Here is a 14,051-nt window from a genome sequence, read left to right as displayed (position 1 = left end):
CTGGGGATGTTGACCAACTTCAGATAGCCACCTCACGAGGGGGACATGTTTGTATGCCACACATTGATCGGCTCCGCCATCAGTCCTGTCACTCCAAAGATGATATAAAATATCTTAACACCACAGTTAGTAGACAGTACTCAGGATGTGAATCGATTGTTATGATGCCACGGCCATTCATGGTGAAACCTAGGCCTACACCCAGTAGCAGTTCAGCACAGCCTTGTGATGGTGTCGGAGACTTGCACACTGGGCCATTCCCATCATTCTGTGAGTGTGTGTGAAGGGAGAACAAAATCAATCCATCACAGGGAATCTTCTTGCGTCAAGTTTTCGGTTTTGTCCAGAGGTGCTGCTACGTGTGTGTGTGTGTGTGTGTGTGTGTGTGTGTGTTGCCTACACATCTCTGCCGATTAAAAAAGTTGTGACTCATAATAGCTTCCTGATGGATGCGTAAGCTCGCTCCTGTATATTCCTCATAGTTCTCTGGCACAGGGAGATATGTCTCAGTTCCTATTTAAGATGTGTTAACAGCCCTGTAAGCTCATTCATCATATATTCATATATATATATATATATATGTGTGTGTGTAATTTTCTTTCCATATGGGACGCCATATTGAAATAATGTCATTTTCTCTCTTATGTCTCATTTTGCCCAGTTTGGATTATTTATGAGCAGGTGATGATAGCAGCGTTGGACTGCTGTCGGGACGATTTGGCCTGGGTGAGTGTTTTTTTGTTTTTTTCCTTGTCTTTTCTTCTCTTCTTCTTTCCTCTCTCCCTTCTCTCCTTGCCTTCAGGATCAGTTAGTTACCTCCTCTTACCCACCCACCTCAAAAGCCATCCTTCACAGTCAAGGCCGCGTTTGTCACCCCGTTTGCCAGACGCAAAAATGATTTTTATCCTGCCAAGATACATCACCCTGTCTGTACTTTGGAAAAACTATTTGCTGAAGATTGGCTCAAAGGAGTGGTGTGGAAGAACCTGAGAAATCGACTCAACTGAAAGCGCTCTGTCCTGCACAGAGTTGAGTGGATCTCAACTTTATTGGTCTTTAAATGTAAGAGAATCCTTTTTCAGTTTCCCTGTTTTTTTTTTTTCCCCCTCTTCTTTCGTTCACAGCCTTCGCACTGTCTTCTAGGGTATTAGAAAGTATTGACCATCCATTCAACACTGGCGACCATGTTGTTTTTTGTAAAGTAATTTAGTGAAGGCACACAACACATCGTGAAGGAGGAGCTGGTGGTGGTCTTCTTGACTGGAAGTGTATGATGTAGCCTGGCTCAGCACAGTTCTATGGTCTATGGACAGAGGAAATTGAAAACATCAGAAAAAGAGAAAAAAGGAAAGAGAGAGGCTGTCCTGGCCACGACTGGGTAGGTCAGTTGAGTCCAGCCACAGAGCGTAAGCTTTCCATTTTGCCCAGGAAAACAGTTTGATGTGACGATAACCATTCCTCACCTCTCATGTCACAAAGAGTGCGTGAAAAAAAACAGAAAAACAAAGGAGCAGCTCACTCCAGTGGAGGAAAAAAATGGTAAAGGGAGCATCCTGTCTCTACCCTTTTTATAGCCAGTGTGGAATTGTGGGTACCCACAGAGTAGCATTGTGAGTTCCCTTCCACCTCAGTCTTTTTTTTTTTTTTCTTAGCCACGACCTCCTCCTCCTTCTCCCCCTCCGTCCCCTCCACCATTTCCCACCCCCACATCCTCTTCTCTCCTCTCCACAGCTGCGTCGGTGACTTGTTTATTGTGGAACTCCAAAAGGGAAAAAATTCTCAAAGTTCTGCCCACTTTTCAGCCTTTCAGCCCGAAGACGTCAGGCCGATCACTTGACACGTTTTAGGGTAGATATTTTATCACGCAGAATAGCTTTGGCCATAAACAGATGAGGGGGTGAGAAAACATTGGCGCTGACCAGTGAGGGATGGAAAAGTAGATGACGTAATACAGTCACAGTTCTGCTACCTCTGTGCTTGGAAATATCACTTTTAATGTTGCGGAGCCCAACCAACCCCCCCACACCCCCCCCCCCCCCCCCCCCCCCGGCGCTCCCGCAGAAGACAAACAGGATTGACTTGAAGCCACAAGTGCCTTGTTATCACCAGTGTGTGTGTGTGATGGAGGGCTCTTCAGGCCCTAAGAGGAGAAAAAGAGGGATTCAGTTTCCATACTTTCACACCCCTAAGTACCAAATATGTAGTTTGCTGTTGTTGTTGTTTTGGTGGTCATTCCCATTTTCCTGTCAGCCACTTGTGTGTGTGTGTGTGTGTTTGTATTGCACGTGTATTGCATTGCTCTCTTCACTGCGGGTACTTCTCCAACTTCGCCCACCTCACCTACCTCCTCCTCCCTTGTTACTTGCAGAGTTGTCTACAGGAACTGAAGAGGCAGTTTCCAGATAGCCACAGAGTGAAGCGATTAGCGGGCATGCGGCTGGAGGCTTTGGAAAGGTAAGGAGGGCCATTTACGGTACCAACTTAGCAGTAGGACCTTGGAGTGTTATGATGTGTGTGTGTGTGTGTGTGTGTGTGTGTGTGTATATGTATGTCTCAAGGGTGTATTGTGGAGGGGCTGCATAAGACGCCTGTAAGCAGATCACCAGTGGCAGACGAGGTGGGAATTCAGGGGGGCTGTTTATCCTGTAAACCACCGTCCTGTTGGCAGAATGTGGCGAGAGAGGGAGTAGTGTGCTTAGTCGTCCGGCGCTCGCTTTTTTCTTCTTTTTTTTTCCCTGAGCGAGGAATTCCCAGGAAGGAAGTGGTTGCTCCCACTAGGATTCTAGGGGTCCTGTTTTCTTTCTTTCTTCCTTCTCTCTCTCCCCCCCTCCCCCCTCTCCCTTGCCTTTTTTGTGTGTCTCCTTTCTGCTGTGTCTGTTTTTGTCTCATGCTGAGAGAGGACGTCTGGGAGACCTGTGAAAACAGTCGCCACGCAGCCCAGGGTCAGCTTCAGTTTGGTTGTTTCAATGCTTTTTTTTCTTTCCATTTGCCCTCCTAGTTAGATCACACACACACACACACACGTTACCCTCTCATTTTAGGCAAATAAAACACATAAGGCTCATGTGTTTGTTTGTTTTTGACTGGCCTATCAGTCGTGCGAGGGTGTATGTGATAATTGAGCATGATTGTCCCTGCACAGTCAGATTAAATAAACTCGCAAATTCTGCAGTAATTGGCATCAGACGGAGGTCCTGTTTAAGTGAAGCCCCCCTACCCCCAAGCCCACCACACACATCCATACACACACACGTGTGTGCACTTCGTCACACTCGCACACATTTAGAGACGGCCCCGCCAGCCCCCGAAAGAGTCTCAACATAAATAAAGCCAATCAAAGCGACTGCTAAGAGTGACTGCTTGATGCCATCTGAGTGGTCCCACCATCAGCCACCCCCCCCCCCACCGCCATAGCGGAGTAATAAAGAGGATAAGAGGGGAAGGGGTGGCGCACTGGAAATGGGACTACGGCGGGATAATGGGAACCAGAGTGGCTTCTGTTGTAGGTTGTGGCTGAAAAAAAAATGCCAAAAGAAACAAGCAACGTAAGTTTTGATCACAAACTTAGCCCCGAGCCGCTGGCTGGCTGGCTGGCTGAACAGACAACGGTGCTTGTTATTACCCGTGGGGAAAATCATAAGAAATGAGTGGATGCACTCAGCCCTCCCCGCTTATTCATCGTGACAAGAAGCCCATAATTCCTCCACCTCTCGTTGGTCTGAATTTGCTGCGTGATTTGATTTTTTTACAGTTCATAACTTTTCTATTCAAAGCGCTGTCGTTGGGATTTCCTCCCACAATTTCCCTTTTCATCATGCCTCGGGCCCCATCCCAACAACAGATTACAATTTAGTTGAAAGTTGTGTTTACACAGTTCATGACAAGTCATTGTAATTTGTCTTTATTCCCCCTTTTTTTATCCTCCACCCTTCCCATTACGCTCTTGTCTTATCTAACTATGGCTTTTGCGATGCCCGAATTTACAAAGTAACACTAATCTGTGGAGGCAAACACAGTCTGATTTGTTTAAAAAGGTGAATCAAAGCGAATGGGGAGTAATCATTGCATATACAGTAAGCCAATCAGCATGGTGCTGGTTGCGCCGGTTTGCGGCGCTCTTCGGCAGCCGACTTTTGAGAGGCTACAGAAGCATCTCCCAGCGTCGGCCATCCGAGCGGAGCTCCAGTAATGACTGTTTATTTCCTGCCTTCTGGATCGCCGCTGATTTTTACAAGTCCTCTGCCGTAGCCATAGAAACAGGCCGTCCTGTATACAAGAGCTTGATTGCCGTGAACTGTCGTGTGATTTGCACACCACCTAATTTCCCATGACCAGTGAGATAGTGATCTGCTTTTTGTTTAAAGAAAGAAAAGGGGGGAAAAGAAAGCAGTCCTTTTAAAAAACATTCCTTTTCTCTCTCTCTCTGTGTGTGTGTGTGTGTGTGTGTGTGTGTGTCTGTGTTTTTTTTTTTTCAAGGTACGATGACGCCAACAAGCTGTACGATTCAATACTACAAGACGATCAGACCAATACGGTAAGCCAGAAATAAAAGTTATTATTTTTATTACTTACTCTTTTTTTTTTTTGACTTGGGGGTTGCGGTCGCGCCTATTTTTTTAAGACTCGTTAAAATGTGCTGAAGAGCTTTTGGTATCAGTGGTGTGCATTTGTTTAGTTAAACTCTGCTTCCCCTCTGAATGACCTCAACCACAGTGCTGATCAGGCACTCGCCCACACTACTGACAAGTGTTTCGGGGGAACCCGAAAAGCCCAGTGATTTATCGCTCTCAGTAGTATCAGACGTGTCGTGTGGAACCCAGGCAAAAATAAATGCTGCGTCTTTGAAGAATTTGTGATTTACGCCGTTCCCCACCCCCATCTCCGCCTCCAGTCGGTTGGACTTGGGATTTTCCTTCCCAGCTACTGCCCGTGTCTTGACAGGAATTTAGTGGGACATCAGGTGTTAATAGTTTTATAAATGTCGCAGCCTTGCCCTCTCTGTTCGATGTTGCGGTTTCGAAAAGAGTCTACCCTAAGCCCTCACCACTGCTCTAAGGTGTGTGTGTGCTTTGTTTGTGTGCTCGCAATCCGGTCGCACTTACCCCCCAAATTTATATCAGATTTCAGGCTGACGTTTTGCAAACACCACGTCCAGGCCAGTGTGTTTTGCCAAAACCTCCACCAGCACTACCACTGCTGCTGCCGCCGCTCCACTCCCACCCCACAGTCACCCTGAAACACATTGTACCTGCTGTTAATTGTTTCCATCAGGACATGTGGCCGTGCGAGAAAATAAATGTTTTAAAGGGGGCTTTTCAAAAGAAAGCATGACCTTATTTGTTTTGGCTTGCACCGGCCCCGAAGACGCGCAACAAGTTATTTTTTTTTTTTTTTTTTTTTTTGCCGCTCCGGCTGTAACACATGGACTTGCTTAGATTTATTAAACATTTTCCCGGGGGCTGGCAAAGTGCTACAGACGAAGCCTAGACATTTGTTCTGTGGACACCATGTGAGCGCTGTGCACCTCGCCGACTGTCTCTTTCAAACAAATGGGAGGCTTTGCTGACAAAGTCAATAAACGCTCGTTTGCACTGATGCAGTCACCTCTTCTCTCATTCTCTCTCACTCTCTCTCTCTCTCTTTCTCTGTCCATCATCTGTGTTTCACTTGCAGCAGCACAGAGGCACCCCATTCTCTGCCTGCTAACACATTCATTTTATCATTACCATCCGTATTTATTTGACTATCTGTTGCTGTTGGACCCGGGCAGTTCCATCAGTCTTACTCGGTTAAAAAACGGGAGACGGAGGAGCTAGGGCTGCTTTGTTTGTTTTTGGTGCCGCTCCGCCAGGACAGCCTCCCTATTCCCATGGCCCTATTTTAATTGCAAGCACATTGAACACTGTGCAAACCTGCAGCAAACAGATACCATCAAAACAACACTGTATAGTTACGCCCCCCCCCCCCCCTCCCCTACACCAAGCGAAATCTGCTCATTCTAAAGCCCTCTCGTTGCTGAAAACAGGTAGATATGAAAACAGTGCTCAGATGGAAATTGGGCATGTTAGCCCTTTCAGTAAGTTTGTGCTTTTCAAAATAGTTTCCCCCTCCTAGTAATCCCTTTAAAAGGTTCCTATACATTTTATAGTGAGAATTACCTATTTATTTAAAACTTGAAACTGATGGTGATTAACTGATAAAAGGTGACCAACACAGTTCTTGAATCTGGTCAAGGTAATATATGACCAGACTCGGCGTGTTGCCACCATTAACCTTATCCGCTGCCACAGCAGATGGAGATTCTTATTTAGGCCATTCAGCAAAAATGAAGAACCTAGTGGCTGAGAGAGAGAGGCCAAGCACGAGGAGAGCATGAAAGACCAACCAAGAGGGAGGATGCCCTAGCAGAATCGCCCTCTCGTGGGAACCGGGCGCTCTCACGCTCGGCCTGCCGGTACCACCCAGGCAGAACCCGGCCCAGGCCCAGATGTCAGGGATGCCCTCCTGTGGGATGGGTCCATTTCCTCCCCTCCAAACAGCGGCAAGCCGCCCCCATCAAGATCCAGCAGATCCCTACCCCACACCCTCCTCCGGCCCCCTCTTAGAAATAAACCTGGGGGTGTGGATTGGGAACGGAACAAACTGCAGACGGTGGCATGCTGTGGGCCAGATTGGGCGTCTCTTCCCACCAGCCAAAGCTCCGTGGTCGGACAGGGGGACAGGGTGCGGTGGGAGGGAGGGAAGCAAGAGGCTGACATCATCTAGGTCACCTGTCTGTGACCAGAGAAATGGGTGTGCACTTGCGTGGGTGTGTGTAAATGTGTGTGAAGTAGGGCTTATCTCTTCACCCGTCGTGTGTGTGTGTGTGTGTTTTTTCCCTTTGCTATGTGGAGAAGAACATAGGTGTGGACAAGTAGAGGATGACTGAGAGAGACAGAGAGACTATGCGAGAGGGGGGGGGGGAGTGTGAGCAGAAAAAAAGATGGCGGAAAATTGGCCACCACTGTGAGGACTTGTGAGGCATCCCAGCGTCCCGCGCTCAGATTGGAAACTGAGCTGTTGTAATTACAGGCTGTGGAATAGATGTGGTACCCATTAACCAGAATTGTTGAATCAACAAAAAATTGTTCAAGGTTTCTCTGCCATGGCGGTGTCCAAAAAATGTTCGAACTCTTAGCCCCCTTCCATAGTTTGTTATGTTCCAATACCTACAGCAATGATCTGGCAAAATTCTCCCTTGCTTGCGTAAATACATTTTATTTATTTATTTATTATTTTTTTTCCTCCCCTTTCGATCTACTTGGTTTCCACGTGTGCCATCCCGGCAGGTTAATGTAGTCGTTTTTGTCTCACACACACACACACACACACACACACACACACACAGAGACTAACTCGCATTTGCAGAGGTGTTCCTTTAATGAGTTATTTATTCAAAACCCAAATGACACACATGGTTTTTTGGTTGACACATCAAATTCCAAGCCACTCATTTTAAGTGGTAATTGCACTGAATAAACACACCGTTTTAGGGGAAAGCAATTGAGGGCTCTGGGAATCTTTCTGAGGTTGACCTAGGGTAAGCTTCATGCAATAATTGTGTGTTTGTGTGTGTGTGTGTGTGTGTGTGTGTGTGTCAAGATAGCAATTTACAAAGGTCAAAAAAAGCACAGTAACACCATTCATGAGAACCCCCACGCTGGATGGAGGTCAAGCTTGCGTCTGGCTGCTCTGACTCCTCCACATGATTATAATGAGAGTGGTTTTGATGGCCGCGTGTCCGTAACCTGCGCTGTGTAGACAAGCGCAGTCCCAAACCGGACTCGGAACCCTCAACCTCAGATATGGGAGGGCGAGCGTGCGTGCTGGCATTTCGACTAAAACCCCCCCCTGCGTGCAAGCGCCAGTCGCTAGGATGTCTCCTGAGGTGTCACTCATGGAGTGAGGTTCGCTCACTGCACAGCACTCTACCTGCTGGTTACCGCTACACTCACCCTCCCCTAAAGCTCGCTCCCATCTGGGTCACTGCACCAGTGTAACCGGTCTTGTGTAGACCAGCACAGTCCCAAACCAAACCTCGTAACCTTGGACATGGAAGGCGGGTGTGCTTTACATTTACATTTAGTCATTTAGCAGACGCTTTTATCCAAAGCGACTTACATATGTGCGACTTACAATGTATACACATTTTACATTTTCACTGATGGCACACTGGAGCAATTAGGGGTTCAGTGTCTTGCTCAAGGACACTTCGACAGGGAATCGAACTAGCAACCTTCTGATTACTAAACGACTTCTCTACCACTGTACCACTGTCGCCCTGCTAGAGTGTGCTAGCAGGGATGCTAAATCCCACGGTTGCTAGTGTCTGTTGCTGGCTCGTCTCTTTAAGGTGTTTGGGGAGTGAAGTTTACTCACTGCACAGCACTGTATCGGCAAGGCTACCATTACACGTCGTAGTAGTGGAGAGCGCTCACTGCAGCATATCCCTGATGTAATAAAACTGTCATTTACAGTTTCTCCTAGTTGTATTTTGGTGTTCTGGTCAGTTCCAAACACTAAAGAGAGAATGTGGATGAGGCCCATCAAGTGGGCTTGCTTAAAGCGATGATGCCATTCTACCAACGTTCAGGGGTCTGTGGCGCAGCAGAGCGAGTGAGGATAATGCATGTTTGGCTGCATCCAATAGCAACGATCTCATTCTTTTCTGATGTCAGTAAAACAAAAGCTCAGCCAGAGGTGACACAAATGTGTTGGTCCATCTCTACTCTCCTTTTTTTAGTTTTTGTTGAGTTGGTGAGCGATGGTGGTGGCCCCCCAAACCACACAACAAACACACACACACACACTCACACACACTCTCAGCCAGCCCACCAGCTAACCCCCCCCCCCCCACCTCCCTGAGAGTGTGAGGTGTCCTGTGTAATCTGCTCTAAACGGGAGCCAAGGGTGATTTTCAGTGGTGGGGTCCTCACTGTGTGCGCTGCCGCCAAAGAACGCTAATTAAAAAAAGAATCATGACAACAGCGGGATTAACCACTCTGCCAGGTCCCACTCCATCATTCCTCCAGAGAGAAAAGAGGGGAGAGCGCGCAAGAGAGTGAGGCGGTTTGGAAACGCTCCGTGTTTTAATAAAGTGCCGTGTGACTCGCCGGGCTACCAACTTCCATATGTTCGAGTGAGTCCCAAGTGGTTCTTTTGAGAAAGAAGGGGAGAACGAGGGAGTGAACGAGGGAGGGAGGGAGGGAGAGGAGAGAAGAAGAAAGAGGGCAAGTGTAAGATGCAGACAGAGGCAGTGGTTTTGGCTGTTGTTGACTCACTATCAGCAGCAGGGAGGAGGGACGTGCCACATGTTAGTAATTTAGCACGAAGCGCGTATAAATTCAGCAATCTCACAAAAGCATCCGTACCCGCCGCGTGCAAGCGGCCCCAGATTTCTCCGGTGAAATCTTTAGTGGAGATCTGCGTTTTATGAGTGGCAGCAAGGGGAAAGAGTAAGGAAGTGTGGACCAGATTTAATTTTTTTCACTTCTTCTCCTCATTCCCGGGACACTCTGTAAATTCGGCATGGATGTGAGAAGTGCTCGCTAGGATTTCTCTGAAGACCACCCCTCATCGCTTTTGTCAGGTCGAAACGTATACTCAGCCAATGCACGCAACGCCGCTTTGAACGCAAATTCCAGCATGCCGACATTCCCATGTCACCTTAGCCCCCAAGTGACAAATTAGATATAATTAACTGCCATTTTACTCGCATACCTTTGGAACGGAGTCATTTTCAAAGTTTTATTTATAATCGCCAGCACCCATTGATTTACTGCTGCGTGCCAGCTGAACAGCCCTCACGTAATGGCTAACCCCAGACAGAGGCTGGAGTGTTGTCCTCCCTGCTGTGCAGCTGGAGTAGAAGGCACGTAGACAAGACAAACGGACAGGCAGGCAGGCAGGCAGGCAGGCAGGCAGGCAGGCAGGCAGGCCTCAAACAGCGCTCGAACTTGCACCCTATTGAGTATGTGATCGTCTAGACTGTGGGTAGTATGCCCTAGTTTAGAAAGGATAGCGTATGCATGTTTGTGTCTGTGAGAGAGAGAGAGAGCTGGAGAGAGACAGATAGAGACGGAGAGATGCAGTTCTTACTTGTCTTGCATAAAATGACTGTGTGTGTGTGTGTGTGTGTGTGTGTGTGTGTGTGTTGTCTGCTTACCAAGCTGAGCTGCTCTCTTGTACCTTTGTCAGTGTTTGTGGATGCATGTGTTTTTATGTTATGACTGGCTGTCACTCTGCACAGCAGAGTTGGTTTAGCCCATTGTTCATATTAAAAAGATGCTCTAGATTCTATATACCATAGTCCAAATTGTACTATGTGGCCACACGGTGGCGTTTAATAGTTTGTTCAGTCTTGCTGAAAGCGTAAATGCACAACATAACTTTTTTTACTAGTTGACTATCATATGCGCATAAAAACAAAATACTTGCAGCTTTGCATACTGCCAGTTTAATTCATGTCTTTCAAATAAATTATCTCTATTGTGTAAAAGTAACCATGGCCCTTGCAGTCAGTCCAATGATTGTGTTAGTGCTAAGGATCCGTTTGGTTGCATGAAAGGTTTGGTGTTCAACTCGATGGCTAGTTAGTCTTGTGTGACCTTGTAGAATTGGTGGCGATGCCATCTTCTTTTTGTCGTATCTTTACAGCAGGTACAACAGCTGACTAGCTTGTTTAAATGTTCTTGCTCCTCTCTCTTGTTTTTTCTCCCCTCTCTTGTTTTTGTCTTTTCTGCAACATTTCTGTTGAACTCTGTTGCATTAATTAGTGGCATGATTGTGTGTTGCCTGGTGAGTTTCTGGAGAGGCCTCGGAGGTTTTTCTTTTGTCCGCTCAAACACGCGTTGCCAATTAGACGGCAGAGTTGTTGATCACCATCTCAATGCAAAAATAATATCGTTTGTCAAGGCTGTTGACATTGTGACATACTGTGGAATGGCCTGAGAACAGCAGGGCTGCACCTTGATTGGTCTGGATTGGTGTGGTGGTGTCAGGAGAGTCTGATCTGGAGTCAGGACAGTCTGATTCTAGGGCTTCAGACGTGACTCATAGCCAGCTGGTGTTAGATTCTGGGCTCACAGAGGGAGAGAGAGAGAGGGAGAGAGAGGAAAGAGAGGGATTTCAATAAAAAAAAGGGAGGGAGATGGGGAGTTTGAGTTGGGGGGTTATGTGTTGGAGTAAATGTAGTGTGTAGATAAATTGTGCAAAATGAAAGGATGATGGCAGGAAAGAAGACTAGAGGAGTAGGGATGGATACCGTCTGTGCGTGCGTGCTTGAGTGTGTGTTTGTGTGTGTGTGTGTGTGTGGAGAGGCCCATTCTACCAGATGACCGTGGCAGAAATAACATCTGTGGCAGTAGAGTGCCCACTCTCCCCTGCTCTTCCCACACTCCTGGAAAAAGCCAGCGTCAGTGCGGCCACCGTAATGCCTGCTGATTCAGATTGATGAGCATCTAATCCGCCTTAAGGTCACTTCTACATCAAACAGTAGATCAAGGCGGCCATTTTTTTCGGCGGTTGCTGGCTAGGCCTAGTGTGATGTTATTTATGAATGGTGTCGTGGTACGCAGAGCAGTGAGAGCTCGAAGGGCTGCGCTCATGGCACTCTGGTCTTTAATGGCTTTTCGTTTCCATGAATTACAAGTTATGCACGGCTCAATCAGTTTTCTTTTTAAGGAAGATCAAGACCCATTCTTATGACATTTCAATTCTAATCTAATCTGAAGATTTGACTCCACTATGGCTGTGCCGTGTGGCCAGAGCCTCCTGCTGTGTGTGTGTGTGTGTGTCTGTGTGTGTGTGTGTGTGTGAGAGAGACCGAGAGTAATATTGGTGGTGTGTGTGTGTGTGTGTGTGTGTGTGTGTGTGTGTGTGTGTGAGAGACCGAGAGAGAGCGAGAGTAATATTGGTGGTGTGTGTGTGTGTGTGTGTGTGTGTGTGTGTGTGTGTGTGTGTGTGTGTGTGAGAGAGAGACCGAGAGAGAGCGAGAGTAATATTGGTGGTGTGTGTGTGTGTGTGTGTGTGTGTGTGTGTGTGTGTGTGTGTGTGTGTGAGACCGAGAGAGAGCGAGAGTAATATTGGTGGTGTGTGTGTGTGTCTAGTGAGAAACCTGGGGAGGTAGTCCAGCGTGAGGATTTACTGCCCCCTTAGGAACCTTTAGGAGACATGGTGAGGAGGAAGGGGAGCAGAAGGTCTGGGAGTAGTAGTGGGGGTGGGGGTGGTGGTGTGAGTTTGGAAGGGGACCCCCCCTTGTGTTGCACCTCTTCAAGCCTGCCCACAGTCCAGCACCCCCCCCCAAACAACTTGAAATAGTAATATCGCTCAGACAAAGCCCTCCCACCCTTTTCTGTCTCTCACACTTTACACACTTTGTATCTTCCCTCCTCTCTTCCTCCCCTCTCTCTCTCTCTCTCTCATCATTCCCCTCTTCTCTCTTCTCCCTCTGTTGGGACAAACACTTGAGACTTGAGGCTACTAATCCTGTGCTAATCCCTCCACCCCTCCACAGGCGGCCAGGAAGCGCAAGATCTCCATCCTGAAAGCCCAGGGGAAGACTGCCGAGGCCATCCGTGAGCTCAATGAGTATTTGGAGCAGTGAGTGTTTTACAAGAGGATTTGGAGGCAACCCCACCACTAACACCACCATAGAGACGCACACACAACACACACACACACACACACACACACACACACACACACACACACACACACACACACACACACACACACACACACACACACACACACACACACACACACACACACACACACAGAGAGAGCTCCCCCTTCCATAACCCTTGTCCTTTCTCTTGTCTGTTTTTTAATTAAAATGGGTTTTGCATTCACTTGGTGTGCCCTCGACCTGGGCCTTCTGCGTAACTTCCCTCTATTGTCAGAGTGTCTTAAGTGCTCTCTCTCTCTCTCTCTCTCTCTCTCTCTCTCTCTCTCTCTCTCTCTCTCTCTCTCTCTCTCTCTCTCTCTCTGCCTGTCACTTTTTCTTGGTCTTTCTGTCACCCTCTCTCTCTCTCTCTGTCTTCTGTTTTTCAGGTTTGTTGGAGACCAGGAAGCGTGGCATGAGCTGTCGGAACTCTACATCAACGAGCATGAGTAATGGCCCTTTCATATTAAACAGCTTCACTTACCTGAGACATTAATCAGTGATGCCCCTGTTCATTCTCACAGTCATGTGCTCACTCGACCCAGCCGTGACCGTGGGAGAGGGACTGTCGACTTCCAGACTTTTCTAGGAGCGGGTTCTGATTTGGGTCCCCACTTGTTTTCAGGACCAACACACAAGTGATAGGTCCGTCTGTCATGCAAAAACGTTAAGGCACAGCGATTGACGGTGTGTGTGCACAGTAAAACCGTAATGTCAGCCACTACCCAGCTGCAATACATTGTTTAAATCAACATTTAAACCTAAACCAAAATTGGAATTACACGGTACAATTCATTTGCCATAATCTGGTCATTTCATGTTATTGTTTCATGGTGCAGATCTGTAACCGTAGCCTCTACACATGCCTTTTAACATTCGGACCGCAAACCATAAACACCACATTTGCAATTAAAAAATAACCACAAGATGACAACAGATGACTGTTAATATTTGCTACAAATATCCAGGCCTTTGCAACCCATTGTTGATATACTGTAGATAGAAATACCTTTGACTATCTTAAGACTCTGGCCTCTCCCACCACTCCCCTTGCATGGCATTCACTCTCGCAGCTGGAGAGGTGGTTGCATCAAGTGCATTAAGACGGCTTGTTTTGAAACCCTTGGTGTCCTCTCAGGTAATATTTTCCCATGTCTGTGGTCCTCAAGTAGGATGGCCGCTTGACTCAGCTGTCTCTGTCCAAGGACCACTTTGGAGGGCCGGCGAAATGCCTATCTCAGCTTGGGGTCGGCAACAAGCCTTTCTTTTTTTCTTTGTCCCACAGAGTGGTGTTTTAATAGGATTTGCTCTCTTAAGACTCCACTCATAGGTTTGGGATGAAAAGAAA

The 14,051-nt window shown here is 47.3% G+C and overlaps 1 protein-coding gene across 1 annotated transcript in view; it reads left to right on the top strand.

Moving 5' to 3' along the window:
* The window catches only part of emc2 (ER membrane protein complex subunit 2), a 29,500-nt gene that overhangs the window by 3,179 nt on the left and 12,270 nt on the right, over positions 1–14,051 (top strand). The window contains exons 3-7 of the mRNA XM_031576543.2: positions 662–726; positions 2,369–2,454; positions 4,477–4,534; positions 12,554–12,639; positions 13,093–13,152. Of these exons, the coding sequence (XP_031432403.1) occupies positions 662–726; positions 2,369–2,454; positions 4,477–4,534; positions 12,554–12,639; positions 13,093–13,152 (355 nt within the window). The remainder of the gene's footprint in view (positions 1–661; positions 727–2,368; positions 2,455–4,476; positions 4,535–12,553; positions 12,640–13,092; positions 13,153–14,051) is intronic.

The sequence above is a fragment of the Clupea harengus genome, chromosome 11 (genome assembly GCF_900700415.2).
Source record: "Clupea harengus chromosome 11, Ch_v2.0.2, whole genome shotgun sequence".
Taxonomy (NCBI): domain Eukaryota; kingdom Metazoa; phylum Chordata; class Actinopteri; order Clupeiformes; family Clupeidae; genus Clupea; species Clupea harengus.
Note: the sequence above shows the minus strand (reverse complement) of the source record. Positions and strands in the feature narration are given on the sequence as shown.